The following is a 21,679-nucleotide window of genomic DNA, read 5'->3' as shown; positions in this document are numbered from 1 at the left end:
GCAATCTTAGTCTTACTGGATTTGACGTCAGCATTTGACGCTGTTGACCATGATATTCTTTTGACAAGGCTTGAACAAGTAGTTGGCCTAAAAGGAACTGTCCTTACATGGTTTAAATCCTATTTCTTTGATAGGTCATTCTCAGTCATGATAGGAAAATATTCTTCCACACCTGCTCCCCTTCGTTGTGGTGTCCCCCAGGGCTCGGTGTTGGGCCCTGTGTTGTTTTCCTTGTATTTGTTGCCATTGAGTTTAATATTTGCTAAACATAATGTCTCTTTTCATTGTTATGCGGACGACATTCAAATTTATCTTCATTTGACCGGACCTGCGTCCTCCCCATTACATCTTCTGCTTGACTGTTTAAGGGATGTTAGGGAATGGCTATCACAAAATTTTCTTACACTAAATGAGAAGAAGACAGAAATTATTGTCTTTGACAGAGATACATCTTCAGGACGGCTAAATGACATATTTGGTCCTGTTGCTAGTCATCTTACTGACGCCGTTAGGAACCTTGGAGTCATTATGGATAGCTCATTTAAACTAGATAAACAGGTATCTAGTGTGGTTAAATCCAGCTTTCATCAATTACGTCTAATTTCCAAGGCTAAATCTTATATTCCCTACAAGGATTTGGAGAAACTTATTCATGCCTTCATTACTACAAGGCTAGACTACTGCAACTCCTTGTATATGGGCCTACAACTCTCCCTCCTTCAACGACTGCAGCTAGTTCAAAACGCCGCAGCTCGCCTTCTGACTGGCTCAAGAAAGTATGACTCTATTACTCCTGTCCTCGCAAACTTACACTGGCTCCCTATTAAATTTAGAATTGATTTTAAAGTTTTACTGTTTACTTATAAAATTTTAAATAATATGGCACCTGATTACCTAGCTGATCTTCTCTGCCCATATAGCCCCACAAGAGCACTAAGATCATCAGACCAACTGCTCTTAGTGCAACCCAGGTCTCGCCTGAAAACCAGAGGTGATCGTGCCTTCGCCGTTGCAGCACCTAGATTATGGAATACACTTCCTTTCCATATACGCGCATCGGATTCTATTCAGTCTTTTAAATCACGTTTAAAAACATACATGTTCGACATTGCATTTAAGGTCAATTAGGGCAAACTGCATCCGGATTGCATTGGATTATGTAACTATTTTATTGTATTTTCATATTTATAATTTTATTATACTTGATTTTATCTGTACTATGATCTTATGGAAAGCACTTTGGTGTACTTCGGTCTTGAAATGTGCTATATAAATAAACTTTGATTTGATTTCGACAAAAATCAAAAAAAAAAAGTGTGGCAAATCTGGTAGATAATAAAGAGAGAGCATTTCTAAGTACTCTAATGAAACCCACCAAATCTAGAATTGGAGAAAAGGAACCCTCCCCTCTCAGTAAAAGTGCACATACTTGGAACTTCCTCATCATATATTCATGTAAGCCTTTCGAAAGCAATCACAATCAAAATCAAATGAAAATCAATCACGTTAAATGAAACAGCTGAGAACTTCTGCTTGATTGCTTGACAGCATTATATTATCTGTTCATGTTCATCTGCTATCAGCAAAGCAAACGTGAGTTTAGTACAGTTAAACACATGAAAATGTTGAGAACACCAGCTACTCTGTTGATCACCCCTGCTCTTCCTCTACAAGCCGCATGAGCGTCTTATTGAAAGTATGTCAAAAGATGTGATGGTGATGTTCATGTTACTGCGGAAGCAAAGACAACTGTCCTCCTCCACTGCTCTTCCCCTTCTTTCATCTCCCCCATCAGTTGTCTTGCCTCGACTCAATCCCCTCTGCCCTCACTCTACATGCCATAGTTTAAACTTCCTTTCTCTCTTCTTCAGCAACCTCTGCCTCCTCCTCATTACTCTGTTCTTCATCTCATCCCATCGTTACACTACAGCTTTGTCTTCACATCTTTTCTATAACGTGAAGTACATCTCTTCTTTCCACTTCTCTCTCTGACATTGGACATGGGCTGAGCTAGACAGTGTGGGTAGTGATGGTGTGGCAGAGTGCTTGTAAATGTGTCCATCTGCCAAGAAACAGGAGGAGGAGGAAGAGGAGGCAGGGGAAAAGACCACGGAGCATGTGTTTTAATTTGGAATGATGGTTACCCATCACACGTTAATCGCCTGGGAATCATGTGCTCCTGCAAACACCACCACAAAAAGATGTGCAGATGCATGGTGGCATTTCTCAGTGAACTTCTGTGCAGGTGTGTAGGTGCGCACACACACACACACACACACACACACACACACACACACACACACACACACACACACACACACACACACACAGGCTAAGCCAGATATGTGAAGTGCGCCAACTGCATACATACAAACTTGCATACATTAGCAAAGTGCCTGCAGGCAACCATAGCAACGGTTACCATAGTTGCTGTAGGAAGCCAGAGTCGTTCCAGGGGAACCAGTGATACATATTTTTCAGTCCAGTAAAATGAAGCCAATGTGAAAGCGCCAAAAACTGCAATTCCTCAAATGGCCACATGATGCTTACTTGAAAAGTAAGCCCCATGTTACATTTTTTTAAACTGTTAATACTCCAAATACAAATCGACACTTCTGTCCTTTCTTGTTGACACCAAAAATATCAATTAAACAGTTACCTGTTGGTTCTAATAGGTTAAGCAGCCTCCCACTACTAGCCAGCGCTGCAGCCATGGTACATGGCTTCACTACCCTTTCTACATGAAAGGATATTTTAAACAAGCAAGACAGAAAATAAGCCCATTTAACTTTTTAATGGAGCTTAAATTCATCATTTAGGGGAGCTGAGAAATACTCTGGTTAGCTATTGATTTTTGATTTAGTTGTATAACCCAGCGGTCCCCAACCCCCGGGCCACGGACCAGTACTGGTCCATGAGTCGTTTGATACCGGGCTGCGAGAGTTGAGGCTCGGGTGTGAAATTTATGGTTTACAGGGTTTTTTATCGTTAACTGGGTTTCCCTGGGTCTTTTCTCGTGTTGTAGTTGCGTGTCTTATTTTGAAAGAAATATTTACGCGTTACCATAGCGACCAGAGAGCATTAAGGGGCAGAGGATGTTACTCTCAATGTTGTTGGCGCATTTCAGGAGGACGCTGCTAATAAAGTTACACAATTACACAGTAAATTTGCATTTATTATTAAATTTACAAAACACCACAGTTTTTGTCTTGGTTGTATCATTTTATTTTGTTGTATTTATCTGCGACGCCGTGAAAATATGTCTGACATTAAACCGGTCTGTGGTGCAAAAAAGGTTGGGGACCACTGGTATAACCTGCCCAAGAAGTCTGTGCTCCACTTTTGCTAACCAACCTTACTGATAACTGCAATGCAGCATCTTATCACATGGTACAGGCATAGTAAACTGTAATTTTACAGCTGTATAAAAATAGGACAAGCTGATCTTTAAGGACTTGTCACAGATGTTTTTTATTTCTGTCTAACTTATGGTTTAATTGCGATTTCAATCTATTTCAATAGGAGCATCATGCAGGTGTAGAATGACAGTAATGGCTTTTTTATGTTGTCATTAAAGAGATCAGTCCCCAGTCCCGGCGTGTTGCAGAATTAATCAGCAAAATACTGACAGTTAAATATTTGTGAGTTATTTTTCGACCCCCAACCTTCATGTCTGCCAGCCTAGATCAGGTGAAAAGAAAAAACATGAAAATGAAAGTGTGTGTTTTTCAAATACAAACAGCCTTTCACTTCAGTGTCCTGAAGAGGCTCACCTTGGTTGGCGCTGTGAAGGTGCAGCCCGTCTGGCCTCCTCCCCCAGCCGGCTGAGGGAGGGTGACCGGCTCCTCGCACCTCTCCCCATGGTCCGAACCACCACATTGCCATTGGGGCTGCCGCTGGGCATCTGCTGGAGCAGCTGGGGCGACAGGCTGCGATGTAATGCTGAGGAGCCAGGCTGTGAGTGACCCTGCTGGGGCGCCCGGTGTGATTGGTGCTGGGCGTGTTGGTGCTGCTGCAGATGGGGGGCCCAGTTGCCAGGAGAACCGTGCTGCTGCTGCTGGTACTGACTGACTGTTAGGTTGTTATCGCTGTTGGAGCGCAGAAGGACCCGTGGCGCTGATAACGAAGAGGGCGATTGGCCGTTTCCGCTGCCGTCGCCAGAAGATGGACCCCTTCTGCGTTTGGAGTAGGCTGGAGCCTCACGGAAAGGCACTGCAAAGAAACGAGAAGGGAAAAGTCTCATTTCAAGCAGATGCTGAGGAGAGATAGTGTTTTGGACTGAGAGACAATACTGTTGAAAGTCAGCCAAATAGGATCAGAAATTTGAAATCTAAAAAGAAAGACAAATGCTTACTAGATGGCTTCATTTTTTTTTAGAAGGAAAATAACATGTTAGACAGACAAACAAGAAACGTACATATATGTTTGGAAAGAAGTGTTTATAGGACCTGCAGCAAAACCTTTGAGCTACTTCAAGCAGGTACTGCATCACGCACAAGTGTGCTTCACGCTCCTGATGTCTTGTCCCTAACACTCCTTCCCAGTGGTAGTCTGAGCTTTACATGTTTCAGTTTATCCCATGTCAGTTCCACTGCTGCACTGCTGCTGCTTAAACCCCTATAACACCTGGAGGTTGGTGTGATAGAGCAACATAAGTTGTCATAAAACAGTCATTCGAATGTGAATTACCTTGTCTGATCTGGAGTTGTCACTGAGTTCATTTTTCACCTATGTGTGTACAGCTGTCTGTAGCACATCAGTTACCTTGAGGTCACCCTCATTCTTAAAAAACTGCCAACGTGACCCTAGATACGGTTCATTCTTTGAAACGCTAGTATTGTGTAACCTTTTGTTGACACATGGGATCACATCAGACGGCAGTGACCATGATATTGTGGCTCCTTATATTAAACTCAAATGATAGGGATTTACGGCTTAAGCTCAGAGTTAATGGTGCAGGCTGAACTACATAGTTTGTATCAAAAGAAATCGATTTCTATATGTTTGCAGCTTTAAGGAGCTCATACAGTATGCCTATTTAGAAATACCGGACAGAGAGCCAAATAACTTTGGAAGGGCTCAACCTCTGGACCTCTCTGGTGTTGGATTTTGGAGGTTTTGTGTCACTTTTCTTCACATAAATGATCCACTTTATTGTATTTATTTTGAACCTCTTAATCCTAGATGGGCTACCAGTGTCCTTAAGATAGGTTTTCTCTTTTTGTATTGCTTAGTGCTTAAGTATTTATTAGATTACATTCTGGTCTATCTGGCATTCATCGTGTATGTAGGTAGCATCTCTACATTTTCATGTATGAAACACAAAAGGAATCATCCCATAATTGATTCAGAGGTCTCATTAACGACACAAAGAACCAGCAGTCAGATAGAAACTTTATCTTTATTGCAAATTTCTTAGCATGACAGCATTGAGCTTAAACAACAAATCCATATAATCACAGAAGTCCCCAGATTAAAAACATAGACCTTTCACTTTATATGGATATTTTAAAGAAAAGTTTTAAGCTCATGTGAATACAAGTATTTAGAGGAAGATGCTAATAAGAATGATAATTACAGCAGTTAATCTTTCAGTTTTTACAGTAAGGTAAATGTTAATATCCCCATATATTTGGGTATCCTGCTAATGCTGATTGGCTGATTGAGGAAAAAGAAGCAGAAAATATATAATTATGAGAAAAGCTAATAAACCCTATGGTTGCAGGCTCATCTTTGCCGTTTGGCTCTGAATTTCTATATTAAACTGTATAATCAAAACATAATCCTGCATTTGCATCTGTGATGGACAGGCAATGTATTCTAAAGCATAGTGCTGTGCAATCACAGTGTGTATGTGAACATTAAATAGGGCTATTAAGTCTGAATTGCATCCATAGGTCTGCTGACATTCTGATTCTTATTAATCCTCTCCAGCTGAGCGCATGCTGTACAATTTGGGGAAGAAAAGGGGCAATTACGCTTCTTGCCATTGTTGCATTTTATTCTGTGCTGATCTTGCACTTGGCTGGTCACACTTTGTTTTAGTGGTTCTCTTGACCATAAGAAAGCTTCATTTGTACTAACATATATGCAACGTCTCTGTTCAGCACGGCTGTAAAAAAGAATCTTTCCACTGAACTTTTTTGTGTGATTTCCTTCCTATTTGGAGCTAAAACAGTCCACCCAAACACATGAGATATCAGTGGAAAGCCCAGGATGTCCTCTATTAAGTACATCAGGGCTTAGTTGGGTAGCTCAAATAAGTCAAAAGATATAGACCCAAAACAAACATCCGTTAGAGAGCACATAAATGAATAGGCTGGTTCTTGGTAATGAGATCTGGGGGTGGTTGGCTTGGGCTTCTTGTATTTTCTCCTATGATACCATATATTACTGCATAAGTTCAACCAGGTCCTGTAAAATGGTTATTCATCTTAAGAAAACGTAAAATAAAGCTTTGGAAGATGTTTCGACTGTAAAGACTGTTTCTAAAAATGCAATGCAGTCTATGAGATAAAGCAAAAAATGAAGTGTGAAGGATAAAAGATTATAAACCTTCAGTATGCTGTGCTAGAAACATGGAGCGTACCAGCTATGGTTTTCTCTGTCAGTGTTATTAGACCTGATGGAAGCACTGAGCAGCTCCAACATTCATTCATTGCAATGTTCGGTTGGTACACCCAGCCCTGGGTCCTGCCATTCATTAGAATGTTACCACATAAAGTCCTCAGACACCGCAGACTGACCCCAACAGTCCAGTCTGCATGCTTCACTGTTGGTTTGGTAGGAGTAGGGGAAACTACACAAAATCAGAGAGGTGCTTTTATTTTCTATACATAATTTTCTTTGGCAAATTACACAGATCGTCCAAGTTCATACATTTCAAATATTAAGTTTAGGTTTTATAACCTAAACTGCAACTGATCTGCATCCGATTTACTGGTACACAACTCCACTACTCTCATCTTTGTATTTTAGTGACTGCTAAACAGTAAGATGCAGCGCTTCCTTTCTCAGGTCTTTGTCATTGCTTCATTAGAGCAACAGACAGCACCACTGCCTTGGAAGCAGCTGCTGATGGTAGCTCTGATTCTGGTGTCTCTGTGACCTGCAAAGCAGCCAAACCTGCAGAAAGTGGAGAAATAGTTCACATGGCAGTATGTGGAACTGACTGAGGCTGCAGAGCGGAGCAAAGACTACAGTCATCAGTGGGTGAAGCTGAATTACCGCTGCATGGAGAGAAAGTCACGAGAGAGTGAGCTGATTACTATTTACTCGTCATAAAGCACTTAGAAATGACCTTTCATGCAGAGGACCACATAAACTGTATTTTACTCATTTAGTCCCGCTCAGTGTTAACCCTGAGTCCAACGTTTAAGTCATCATCACCACTAACCTGTCACACTGTCTGTTTTGTTTTAATGAAATTGTTCTCCCAAGTCTTTGCAATCAGGAAACAAAGAAAATAATCACTAATGTAAGCAATCCATATCTTGAGCATGATGGAGAGAACATACAGTCCACCAAGAAGATCAGCTGTGCACAAACACTGAACCAAACCCGATAGCCATGACCTCCACTCTAAGCCGCTCTTCGTCTGACCATCAGTACATGATAGTCCACTGTACTGTCTCACTAAAGCAGTAATCGAAGTTGGCCTTGATTTCCTCTATGGATTCTTTACTCACTGTGAGATGAGAGCCTACAGCTGCCATCGCCAACTCTCCTCGCAATTATGGTGGTGCAGGGAAAGCCGAACAGAACAGGCCTGCAGCCATTTCAATAAGCATCTCCTGATTTGGAGATGATTAACACGGTGGTGCTAGGGAGGTACTGTGGCCTGTTAGCTGTACTGTAGCTTCGTGCTCCACACTTCCCAACAGCCTGAACATCTGAAGGGGGATTCACTGAGTCATTATCACTTTCCAGGACTAATATCTCAGACCTCTCTCTCTTTCTACAACAGACGTGTTGATGAAGAGAAGACGTGCTATCATCTAATAATCTAGCACATTTAGGAGCCACTGGGCTATCTGTGTGTGCCCCTGAGGTGTGTGTGGCCTCCAAGCTGCTGAGGCTGGTATTAACTTCTAAGCACGCACACAAATATGCGTTCATCCCAACTAACCTTGCAACATCTACCAGAAAAGGAAGTGGTAAGTTAGCTACGTGCTAAATAAGCAACAATTCAGAAACTACAAGATGTACTATAAGACCTTTAAATCAACTCTCCCACAATTCTTGTCTTATAAAATTCCCATTTTGGTATCTCATACAGGTAAAAGCTCCATTTAAACCTAAACCTAACCAGGCCACTGGACACTGGAGGTCAAGCAAGCATCTTATGTAATACTTCTAAAAGTGGAATCTATGTAGGTGAAAGCTCTTCATGCATATCAAACAAATGAGAGTTTAGAAGCCCTCAGCCAAGCTAAATAATGTTTTAGACTTTGTTCTAAGACACCAAGTAGTTAGATGGATGCAGTTTAAATGCTGTTTGTGTCTTAGTCCAATTTGTGCAAAGTAACCTGGTCGGTGTTCCTCCAAAGGTCACTCCTCACTAACATTCAATGATGTTTTGAATCAATCCTTCAGTTATTAAGACAATTTTAACACTCCTCGCTCTGCTTCTTCATGCTGCGAGCCACACAGCAGAGGAAAAGGTGAGGAACTCAGCCAAGAACAACGAACACTAAAAACTATCAGATGAGATGGTTTAAAATCTCCACAGTGTCAAATCTCAGTTTCAATGCCATTTACACATAATTTGAATTTTTTTACAATTATTTCTCTCACTCAGGCGTCAGAGTCTCACGTCCAGTCATAAATAGCAAACTACTGACTGAGTCAAAGGGCAGATTATTTGAGTCATTAAACACCAACACCCAAAAAATCCCCAACTGGAACAACTAAACTTCTTTCTGCAAAAATCCATCAGATATGACATCCAAATCATTTTAATAATAATAATGAGTCCAACATTTAATGTGCATTCCCATCATTAATGGCAGAATGTAGTCTGACAGTGTCATAATACCACAAAAACTCTTAGACAGGCAGTGTTTAGCGTTGACATGGAAAACCGCTGTTAGCCCTGTGTCTCCCATCAACAGTCAAGACCCGGATATTTCTTAATAAAAACAAAAAAAGTTGAACAATTACTGTAAATATAGCAAAAGTATCCTCTTTGAAAAAACCTCACAACTATCAGAACTTAAATGAAGACTGCATAGAAACACAAGCCCTGAATTATATGGTAATTCATAAATTAGACAGCTATAGCTCGTTATAAACTATCATCTATTGAAAGACACAAGAACAAGATTCTCGTGTTTGCCGAGAACAATCTACAACTGAGCTATTTATGAGAAAAAGATTTACACAATGCAGATTATATAAATAAACTCAGACTCTAATAAACTCAGAAAGTATATTTCTGGCTTCTTTTTGTTAAATGTCACCCATTCAGTGATCGTTCTGAGATATCCCCAGTACTGGTAACTTAATATAAGAACATAGATATAATCTGCCATTGTATCCTTTAAAATAATCTTCCCGCTCACCTCTGTTATATGTTTGTATATTTTTATTACAGTGACTGAATGTGACAGGATACATAGTTGCATTAGTTTCTAATATGTAAATCTGAGGTGTGAATTTGCTTTCTGAGCAGAATTTACAGGGCAAACTTATTTTCAATTCTATGTTGAAATTTCAGTTTCCAACCCTCCACTCCATAAATATAGCGTGCTATATGAGCTCTCTCTCTCCTAGGGGGTAAACAGCTTTCCCATATAACGCACTTTCTTAAACAGTCATCATTAGCTCATCATTAGTTTGTGGGGGTGTGAAAAGTGAATTACACTGATGTGCTTTTACAACATTTCTCAGCTGGAGGAATTAAAAGATTTAATTTATGTCTTATTTCGTCAAATGACACGATAACATCAGAACTGGGATGATACTAAGTCCTTAAAAGGCCTAAACGTTAAATACACCGCCCCTCACTGGACTGTGTTATGGGACTATACTGTGACTGTATTGACTCTTTAAAATACTTTAACAAATTGTAAGTATGTGAGTAACTTATGTGCATGAAAAAAAGCATTACCATCAGCTTTTGGTATTATAAATCTGTGGTTTTAGTTAACTCAACCATTCAACTTTACTGTTATTTAAATTTTGGAAGATAGATAGATTTGTCAAATCAGAAAAAAGGATGATTATGGACTTTTTTTCCCTTATATTTTAAATTCTGAAGCTGTTTTCTTTCTCTTTCCAATTTAGCTAATGTCGCATATTTAGGCCGAACATGCTACATTTGCATTTTCCATCAGATGGAGCTATTCAGTTGAAGCAAATGAAATGCTTGCACCTGGTTATGGTCATGCACAAGTTACCAGCAAGATGCTCTCTTTTTAGGCATACTACAACAAATTCAACAAGGGCACCTAAACTACTCACCTAAGCTAAGTAAACATGCACAACACTACAGCATCTTTACACATGGATTAAAAAAGAGATTTAAGTTGAACTAACTGATATTCCTCATACACTGTCGACTGCTAAATCCAACACATTATGATAAATGATGGTGCTCATATACAACATGATGCTCAAGCATAGGGACCTTTTCTTCAGTGGTTTTCATGGGCTGTATATGAAATCCCTCCCTAACCTTCTTTGTAGTTTCTGAATTATAAAGGCATTTTTTTCATTTTCACTTGAGTTCAGTGGAACAAGAGGCCGAACGTCCATCACTTTATGAAAATGCCACAATGACAGATGGGTAAATTACTGTTATCTGACACTACCATGTCAGTGGTGACGCAAAAAGGGGCTGATTCATAATTCCCTGAAACCACAAATTTACTGCTCACGACAAGTAATTTGTAGTTTTGTACAGTACTTTAAACTAAGCCCAATAAAGGGCTGATTTCAGATTTGATATATAAGTAATAGAATTTAGCTAAATGTTTAGAGGTTTGTCTTTTGTTATCAATAGCAAGTTTAGCAAGTCTTGACATCAGCATCAGTATGAGTTATGTATCTTTCAGGGTTTTTTCTCACTCCTTTTTCATCTCTATGAAGCTGCAAGAGATTTCAGAAAAGAACACTGTGCAGATTGATGCTCAGAAAACACATGTTCTGTAACACCACAAACATTTATGGTAGACCTGAAAATACCTGGAATTATTGCCCATAATAATAATAATTATATTTAATAACAATAATTTTTATAATTTTATTTTTATGTATATTTTGTCTTGCACTTTATAGATGCAGAGAACCTAAAACTATGCAAGTAAGACAGTTAAAATAAGTACTAGATGGATATTATGTTCTGTCACCGAAGACTTATTTTCAATTAGTTATGGGACTTGATTTAAGCTTCCAGCCTGTGGGCACATAACTCTGACATGAGCTGTACCACAGCAAACCAATTCACTCGCTCATTAAATGCAATGGCATCATTAGTGCCGTTTATATTTAATCCTTACTAAATGTTAATAGTAATGACATTAGGATGCAATTAAGTCCTTCTCTGCTTTGTGCTTGTATTCGCTGAGAATGCTGATTTTTGGCATCCTTTCTCAGCCTATAGGCGACACAGCCCGACGCACAGCTCCGCTCGCGAGTCTTCATTGAGAAAATAGCAGCGAAAGAATAGAAAACGTCAACCCAGCGACACTGTTTCACACACAGCCAGATGGATAGGCTGCCCGGGGTCTGCTTGGGTGAGGAGAACGACGCGCAGTCATGTCTGTGGGTGTTTTCTCCACCTTTCAGTCCCATTTTCTTCTCTTTTCTGTGACCTACAAACTAGTCCAATGTCGGGCGCTGTCTCTTTTTTTTCTTTGTCGCCCGAAAAAAAACAACAAAAAAACAACCCAGACAACTCGCAGATTTAGGTTCGTGTAACCTAAATACGCGCCGACCTACCTACAGCTTGACAAACGCGGTTAAAATAACTCAAGAACGAAGACGAAGCGAGCAAAATTCCTCCACTTTCTCCACTAAGTTGTGTACTGAAGGAAGTCTCAATGCCCAGAAGCTGAGCGCCTTATTTGAAAAGTAAAGAAGAGAGTGCGCAGGCTCTTACCTTCCTTTTTTAAGGCATTTATGATCGACTTCATGTTTACTCCTTTGCTACTCCGACTTGGCGTCGCAGTTCGTGCATATCACAGGACTTTTAAGACCCAGAGTTTCCCTTTCAGCACCATGGAGAGCGACTCCACAGAGAGCAGCGCACATGATCCCGCTCGCACCCTCATCTACCACCGCCTCCCCGGTTACAGCAGCACGACCCCTTCCGCAGACACACGCTCTCTCGCGCACATGAATCCCTAAACTCCGCCCCTCACACACTTCCCTTTCATCCTCGTCTTTCTCACTCTCATGGGGCTAAACCGCACTGCATAACCGCACACTGGAGCTGGAGCAGTGAAAGTCATTAGTGAGAATGGAATCCAAGTAATGCTTTACTGCAACAACAATACACTGTAAACAAAAACAAAGGCAGCATCAAAGCAGGTTATTTTCTGGGCACTATTTACTTTTAAGGGAATATTATTGTTATACTGTTACATTATATATTCCTTGTATTGCATTTGTTGTCTTTCTCTTGACAATAGTTTCATTAAAGATAGAGCACATTTTGAGGTCACTTTGAAAGAAGGGCAGATGTGAGAGTGAAAGTGAGGTCAAAGGTCAAATGTGATGCGATATTTAGAATCTTCATACACCAGTATCATTTCCTGTATGTTGCCATTACAAACAAAGGGAAAGGACCTTTGGGTTTAAAGATGAAAGGCATTTTATAAAATTTGACTTTATTTGACGCAGTCTGTTATCACTCAGTATTATCACTTTATTATCACTCTAGCTTATGATCACTCTATTGACCTTTTCAATCTGTACATGGTACTTTCTTTATGCTTACCGTAAATACTGCAGTTGTAGGGAATCATCATTAAGTTGACCTTGATAACCTTGGTGAATGTATTGTTAACGGAATTCATCCAAAACTTTTTGAGCTCTTGTGTTTACAGACAGAATGATGATGAAAACACAAATGTACTGGCTGAGGTAAAAAGAAAAAAAAACTCAGCCAGGGAGGTACAATTACTTTTATTTATTTCTTTAACCTAATCTGTACTAATTATACTGAGTTATCTGTGTTTTGCCTTCATACTGAGGACTGTAGTTGCTTCGTTTATTAATTTTTAGTTGTAAGTTTGTCAAAACAGAACATTTTAGTTGCAAACAAATACACTTGGGACTATTGTAATGCATTATTATTAGGTTGTCCTAAAAACCTTTCACTTGATCCAAAATGCTGCAGCTAGAGCACACACAGGGACTAGAAAGAGAGAGCATATTTTGCCCATACTAGCTTCTCTTTATTGGGTCCCTGTTAAATCCACAATTGAATTTAAAATCCTGCTCCTCACATAAATTCTCCTATACGTATACTACTACTACACTCTACTTTTAATACCCCAGGAACCACGAGTAAAGCAGCAGTATAAGAGGAAGTGCTTTATTGAGCCCCTCTTCTGTGGAACCAGCTCCCAGTTTGGATTTGGGATACAGACACTGTCTCTGCTTTTAAGATTAGGCTTCAAACTTTCCTTATTGATAAGGCATGTTGGCTGGATCAGGTGATCTTGAACCTTAGTTATCATATCTGACATTGCAGTAGGCCAGGCTGCTGGGGGGCTCCCACTGTGTGTTTCTTCTTAACTCAAAACTTTTTTAACTATCTGTATTAATGCATCATTTTGCATTTAATCATCAGTTATTATTAAGTTCTGGCTCTCTTCCAGAGTGCGTCTTTTGTCCCGTCTCCCTCCCCTCACCCCCAGCAGATGGCTGTCCCTCCCTGAGGCTGGTTCTTGAGGTTTTTTCCTGTTAAAATAATTTTTCCTTCCCATTGTTGCTTGGTGGTAGGTGTGTTGTAGAGATATGTATGTTGTCAGTGAGTGCTCAATAAACTCCTTAGATCATTAAACTCCCAACCCAGACGTGTGAGAATAAGACTGATATGTCTTACCCTGACAACCCACAGATGCCAGTATCATTTTACCAAACACCATAGGACACTACACACTTTTGATGTTCTGGTGGAGGGTCTCTCTTTCACACATGTATTATATACATGTGTGTTTCATTATTTGTGCTTGTAGTTTAAGCACTAAAGACTTTGTTAGGTTTAGCAAAGCTTGTCACAATGTTAATTACACATGAAAAAGCATACTTCAGCACCAGTGCTTTTCTGAAAAGGACAGATATCCACTTGCTCACATGACCCCGAGATGCCACCTAAATAGATAGTCATCTTTTTAATTCCTTTAAATAAATCAGCCACAGCTGTCAACTTTCTGGTCATAGGGACGGTATTAAAGTAAGCATTTGGTTTGGTCACGTTTGGTTTTCGATTCAGTTCAGTCTCTGGCTAAACAACGAACTTCAGCAGCATGGGAAAATGACATGAATAATAAATCAGAGTTGCTGAGAATGAAGCAGAAGCTAGATCACAGTTTGATGGTGGAAATGTTAGATGCTGTTGATGCATAGTTGCAAGAGGTTGCAGCACATGCTGGATTTCATATTAGCCTGTTTTGGGGAGCAGAGGCTGAAGGGTTAAAAGCATGGGATGTGCACTGGTGAGGGGGTTCTTCCAGAAAGAAATCCCTTGTGTTGCTAGGCAACTCAGAGGGGGGCAGTTCTATAGATCATTAAGGCTACGGTTCCACACCACTGTGCCTACCTGTCTTTTGCATGATGAAATATTTCCACATGACTCTCTTTATCTGTGGCGGCTCCTCTTTGTTCAAGCTCTGCTGTTGTGTGAAGTTGTGTACTTACACGCTGCCCTTCTTAATGAGGGCTCGTTAAGACTTTACAACTCGATTTCCTTATCCTCCATCTGTCTAAGCACAACTAATACAAATTCATTCAAGAAGTGACCCTGCAACATAACAGATGGATACATGCAAAAGCATATGTTGTCATAAAATATGCAAGCAAACAATTACCATACTGTGCCTCGCCACATCACCCAAACCACCCGAGCATGATATATAATCCAAGCCATACCCAGACTGTTTCAAAAGTTTCAGTTTCAAATAAAAAAAATCAATTCAGCCATAAAGATGACTACTTTAACTAACAGACCTTCTATAATGGTCTCCATTTACAGTAACTGAGAAAGATGTTAAATCACAATATGCACTAATGTGGCTTTATTTGGGTCTTTCTAAAGGTATTGCATATACACCAACTTTTTTATGGAGCTTGCTTATGAAAGCGATTGTAGAGGCAGGAAAAGGAGCCAACTGTACATTTATTCATCATTCAGTCCTGGTGCTATCAAGGTGGTATCACAGTAAAAATTCCACTAATGAGTTCTTAATTCATCCACTGTGGCGACTCATAAGGGGAAACATGACAGAGGGCTTGAAAGATCCATCAAAGATCAAATAGCTCTGTGATTAGGCCTATGAAAATCAAAAACCATACCTGATTTAAATTTGGCTGATCTCACATTGAAGGTTATCCTTTTCTGCTCCACTGGACCATTTTCAGTGTGGCTGCTATTTTTACATCTCTCAGTAGAGCCCCATCATGTCCCCTTGTACTTGTGCCTCTGTGATGGGTGCTGGATTTTCCAGTGTGGCAAAAAAGTAATCCTTCAAATTAATTTTCATTTTTGGGAAGCGGATGAAGTCAAGAGGCAGCAAATGTGGTGAGTGGGCCAGTGATGATGATGCAAAGACTATAGGCCAAAAAAACAAACAAATTAAAAAAACCCCACTGTTACCTGCACGGTCTCCTTCAAATGCCATCAGCCTTTACATTAGAATCCAGTACTAACAGCCTCAGTCTGTGGAACCAGACTGGGAATCCAGTATCACTGAATACTGGAAAAAAAAACTGATGAGCAGGGTCCTGTTCTTACTCTTTGCCCGGCATTTCATCTTCAAGCTTGCAAACGATTCAGCACAACACTGCTTAGTTGTACATGTCATCACCAACAATTATCATTGGTATGAAATTCATTCTCATGACCAGTTAAAGGTTGGTGGTGAAATCAGGGTGCACAGTGCACGTCAGAGCAGAATCAAAGCAGAATCTTTGTGGTAGAAGATTCTGACATGTTTGAGAAATTATTATTACAAACAGAGATCAGTCAGATTTAAGCCAACTGAAATGTTTAGATTTTCATGGCTCTCATCTTTTGATCACTCCTTGAAACACAGTAATCAAATACATTATGCGCACGAGGGAAGCTCAGACACAGTCACACTTAGTGACCTGCAGCAAAATTATTTATATGTAACAGCAGAATAAGATGTTGTACAGTTATGAAAAGCTCTGTACTAACATGCTGTTCTTACCATGTAACTACAGAGTAACAGTCAGGATGTGGACTGTATTTCACTATCCTAATGACACAGTGCTAATCACGCTGGCTGTATTAAAAAATACCCCAAATTCTCAACTTTCTTAACCTGTCATTAAAAAGAACTCTAATCTGGCAACATTAGGAGCGTGACATGGTATAATACCAGAGTAGCTGTGAAATCCAGTTATAAACACTGGGAGACAAAAATCACTTTTAATAGAACAGAGTTACTAAAATACTACAACATGCCAGATCAGACCACTGAATGTAATTATGTGAGAAATCATCACTAATGACTAGTTTACCTGTTTGTCATCTACCAAAAAATAAACAAAAATAAAAATCTCCACATAATTACAGTAGTTAGCATGTACTGTAATAAATCACACTGATGAATAATGATAATGATAATAATACAATATGAATAAATAAACCTTCCTTGTTGCCTTCATTGATACACTGCTGATAAAATGAATTAAATACAGCACTTTAAGTACGAAAAACATTTCAAAGTGTGAAATAGCTTAACATATAGCCATGATAAATGTATATACTGTACACTAATGCTATATAAACGCAATTTGCATTTCAGTGTTTAAGAACTTTTTTAAAATTGAATTTGATCAAGAAAAGTACACAGGGGGTAAACACTGGTTAAAAGGAAATTTCTTTGGCTAATTGTTACGTCTATAAACCACAGAAAATAGTGCTAAACATCTATTGTTAGGGGTTCATTTATTTATTTAATCTGACTGTACGAATGTAAGAAAATCCAGCAGTTGTTTTATGCCGAGGACTGAGTGCTTTTCTTCCTAGAATTTGTTTAGCATGTTTGCTGCATAAATAAAGCTGTACTTTAAACTAGAGTACATTGGTTTAATATGTAAACCAGAAAATACATTTTTATCTGTCTGAAAACATTTTTGCAAAAAAACATAAAAACTGTCTTGTTTCAGGAATCAGTCAGACGCCTTCAGTCTCGTCTTCATAACTAAAAAACACAACAATTGTATTACTACATTTTCTCTGTGATTATTTGTAAAATAACTGCGTCGTGGAAAACGAGCAGGTTTCTTGTTCATTCTTAAAACTGAAAATCACATTGAAAAAAAATCTTAATTTCTAATGTGATTTCAAACAGTTTGGGCAGCAATAAACTGACTTCACTGTGGGATCTTTGTGCACATAAAAATAAGCCCTGATGCATAAACATCAAGTCCCTTTGCCCTGCATGACTTTTGCCAGCTGACAGTAGATGTCTGTTTTCCTGCAGCACAGACCCCGCTGTGTGTCAGCCAGCTTGGAGGTTTTTGGAAGGATTTATAAAATTACTTTTTCAGGGCTTTGGCACAAACTGACTTGTGTTGAGGTGCAGTTTAGGATGGAGTGTGGAAGCAAAAGGACAGCGTCCCCTAAACTAAAACCTGCAGCAAAAGTGAGAATAGATAAGCTTAAAGTGGTTGAGGTGTGCGTGTGGATGTTTGTGGATTTTTAAAAAAATGTTTTGTGTGTTTGCTCAATGTATGCACCCTCTGGGATTATCACACTGTGGCAGCGGGTGGTCTAATATGCCCATCTGCCAATCATTCTTACATAAGCTTACTGCTGTATGGAGAGGAGAAATACAACGGGTATCTTCCACAGACACCCTCACAATACTTACTGTAGTTTTTGTCATTTTTAGAATCAGTTTGAAAGAGAACATAATGAGTAGTGAGAAACCTTTTCCAGTATTAACACACTGTACTCGTTCAGTCTTGAGAAACTTGACTGTGTAGCTGAGACTGTTAAGTATTGTCTTTAATACCAGTAAAAATTGATTGTACTGTGCAAACGTCTTGTACTACACATCATTTCTTTATATTCGGCTTCCAAGGAGCCAGAGTTTCTTGTAATGTTTAAAGTGGACTTGAGCTCAGTTTTTCATTATATATTGTTGGATTTGTCTGTTTTTCAGTCTCATTTTCAGTCCAGTCCTTGTACCTGACCATTTTCAGCAGAATGCGTGAAAAGACTTATAACTTAAGGGATGAACCACTGTGCACATAACAGACAGTTTGGTAAAAAAACAATTTTTCAGTCGCATATTTAGGCAATAGCAATCTATCTATACATACATAATTTGTTATGTTGTTTCTTTCTCTATTGATATGAAAAAATGACAAAGATTGCTCGAATTTTACCGGCATAAAACAAGAACTGCAGTGATAGTCAGTGGAGCAGGTCTTATGGAGTGATGAATCAATATGAATAGACGAGAGAGGTACAGCAGAAAGTGTCTACAGCCATCTGAAAACATGGTGGAAACTCTTTCATGGTCTGGGAGCTGCATTTTAGCCAGTGGTGTTTGGGAAGTGCAGTCAGATTTTGATCTAACATGCAATACCATCTGAAAAGCATCTGATTTGTAACAGCTTGATTTTTCACTATGACAGTGATCCCAAACACAGTGCCGATGGAGTAAAAGCAGACCTGGACAGAAAAACACACAACTGCACACAGAGTGCATCCCCCCAGAGCCTGGACCTTATAATTTTGAAGCCGTGTGGAATTACGATGGCAGAAAGTGGAACAAAAGGCAGCAAACATCTAAAGAAGAGCTTTGAAATGTCCTTCAAGAAGCCTGGACAACTATCTGAAGACTGTTTAAAGAAAGCTTGCCTAAAGAGAGTTCAGACTGTGCTAAAGAATAAAGGTGGGCAGATCAAATACGGACTTTCAAGCTAGTATAAACTATGTTTTTGCTCTATCTATTATATTTCTATGTATAATTGCACATATTTCAACAAATTGCTCCTATTTGTCATTTTCCTAGGAGAAAGAAATGAGGAATTTTAGCACAATAGTGGATATTTACAGGCAGGCAAAGAGGAACAAGGTGAAGCAATAGTGCAGCAGTGGACAAAGTTTTTGGCTCCAGCGCCACACAGGGTGTGTTGTAAGGAGGAGCACGTGACATTCTTTATCTAAAAAATTAAGATTTCCTACCCTCCCTGTTCAATTTTAGCGAGAACAGTATTGCTGTTTATCAGTTTAGTTGTGACGAGTCTCAGGACAGATTTTTCTTTCTTTCTTCAGTGTTGCCAGTGTTAAAGTCACTTTGGCTTTGAAGGATTTTACACTTGTATGCATTTCATGCACAACTGGATCTTTTCCTTGTAGCTGCATGCATAAGACATTTATATGCGTCAACACATATGCCCACAGTGAGAGCAAAATCGCAAAGCCAGTCTGTGTTGCTCTGCACAAAAAGACTGTCAACGTTTCCCATTAAGTCCAAAACTGAGCCCAACCCCCCTTTCAGCTCCCACACTCACTGACAAACTGTCCTCTAACTTAACCAGCAGGCATTACAGAGGTAAAGTAAGTCATGGTGATCAGTTTCTCGAAGGAATTTAATGAACTGACGACTGTTAAGTCCACTCTATTTGCTACAGGATCAAGCTGCAATTTAGACTTTCAGAGGACTTCCTGGTGGATTGTACAGTGCAGGAAAATTATATCCAACTTAGGGTTTTGCTTTCTTCCTGGTTTCTTTTTTTGCAGTCTGACTGTTTTTCCTTTTCTGCAATCCATGAGAAGTAACATTTGAAAGGTGACGTCACGTTAGCTTAATCCTCAAAATGACACCAGAAAACCTGGTTTCCCCTTTAGGGCGGTAGCCTTGTGACTAAAATAAAATAAAATAAAATAAAATAAAATTTGGGGCCAGGTTTTGTTTGTTTGGTTGGAGGAGGTGGTAAAAGTTGGGTGTAGGTTTAAATTGGGTTAAAAGAATTTATTTGTACTTGGGTCCCTCCCACTGTACTTTTGTTTTTTTTTCTGTCTTTTGACAGGAGAGACTAGCTGAAGAGACAAAGACCAGGTTCAAATGATGTCAGTACATCCAGAGCAACAATATCATGGACTGACTTCATTTTAATAATAAGCTGAATAAAAACATATCTACAGTGTTGCCAGTACAGGCTTTGGACAACAGACATTTTTATTCTTGGTAAAATATTAAGTATCTATGGAAACTGTAAAGATTGACCCGACACCCTGGTATGCTGTATGCTTGCCAGCTGTTTATTGAAGCACCGCACACATGTGGCTCTACGTTTCAGCACACACGCTCTCCTCTCGTCTCCGCCTTCACTATATATAAAGGGAGAAACCTCATTAAGTAAATCACCGCCACCTCTCCCTCCAGCCTCCTTGGCACCGCCCCCTCGAGCTCACCGCCCCACTCCTCCCCTGCAGCTGAGCCAGGGCCCACACCGCCGCCACAGAAACTTAACTCTGTAAAAAAAAGTATATAATAATTTCTTAACTATGATTTGGTAAATCATTAATTTGTCATTTTTTAATTGTTTATTTGAAAAGTTTCCGCCTGTATTTGGGATTTATCATAGTACAGAAACAGCACTAGTGAAGATTCAAAATGATCTTCTTATAGCCTCTCAACATTTTAGCACAAGTTTACTATGAGGTTCCACAGGGTTCTGTGGTCTATTCACATTACACATGCTTACCTTTGGCACTATTATTGGAAAACATACAGTTTCATTGCTGTGCAGATGATACCCACCTTTATTGCTCAGTGAAGTCAGACGACACACACCAACTAGTTAAACTTTAGGAATGTCTCAAAGACATGAATGCCTTCAATGCCCACATTAAACAAATAGGACTGGTTTCCTGCATTTGTGCATCTTTAAATCCTGCGTCAGAGTGATTCTGAAAAAGTTGTTCATGCATTTCTTGCTTTTAGGCTGGCCAACTGTAATTCATTTTTTACTATCACTTTATGGGCATTTATGCATTCACTGGATAGTTTAGCAGTGAAGATAAACTAGAAAGTGTGTAAAGAAACAGCAATGGGCTGCAGGTTGGACTAGAACCTGTGCCGCTTTCGTGCTCAACCACTGAGCTAAACCAGCATCCTATTGTAACTCATTATTATCAGGTTCTAAAAGCTGCCTGTACAGCCTTCAGTTTATCCAAAATGCTGTAGCAAGAGACAGAGTGAGCCCATTTATCACATACTGGCTTCCCTGTTAAATCCAGAATCCAATTTAAATTCCTTCTCCTCAAATCCAAGGTCTCGAATAATCATTAAAAGAAGTATGCTTTCAGGCCTCTCCTCTGTGCATCCAGCTCCCAGTTTGGATTTGGGAAACAAAAAAACCCTTCTAATTTTAAGAATATGCTTAAAGCTTTTCTTTAAAAAAACAAAAACAAAACTTATGGCTAGGGTTTGATCTGGTGACCCTGATCCCTCCCTTA

General features: G+C 39.5%; 1 protein-coding gene across 2 annotated transcripts in view; it reads right to left on the bottom strand.

Moving 5' to 3' along the window:
* The window catches only part of LOC134624915 (SH3 and multiple ankyrin repeat domains protein 2-like), a 299,782-nt gene that overhangs the window by 115,255 nt on the left and 162,848 nt on the right, over nt 1-21,679 (bottom strand). For both annotated transcript variants that reach the window (XM_063470103.1, XM_063470113.1), the window contains exon 11: nt 3,774-4,212. In XM_063470103.1, the coding sequence (XP_063326173.1) occupies nt 3,774-4,212 (439 nt within the window). The remainder of the gene's footprint in view (nt 1-3,773; nt 4,213-21,679) is intronic.

This window comes from Pelmatolapia mariae, linkage group LG1, assembly GCF_036321145.2.
Source record: "Pelmatolapia mariae isolate MD_Pm_ZW linkage group LG1, Pm_UMD_F_2, whole genome shotgun sequence".
In the NCBI taxonomy this organism is placed as follows: domain Eukaryota; kingdom Metazoa; phylum Chordata; class Actinopteri; order Cichliformes; family Cichlidae; genus Pelmatolapia; species Pelmatolapia mariae.
This window is presented reverse-complemented; position numbering and strand designations above follow the sequence as displayed.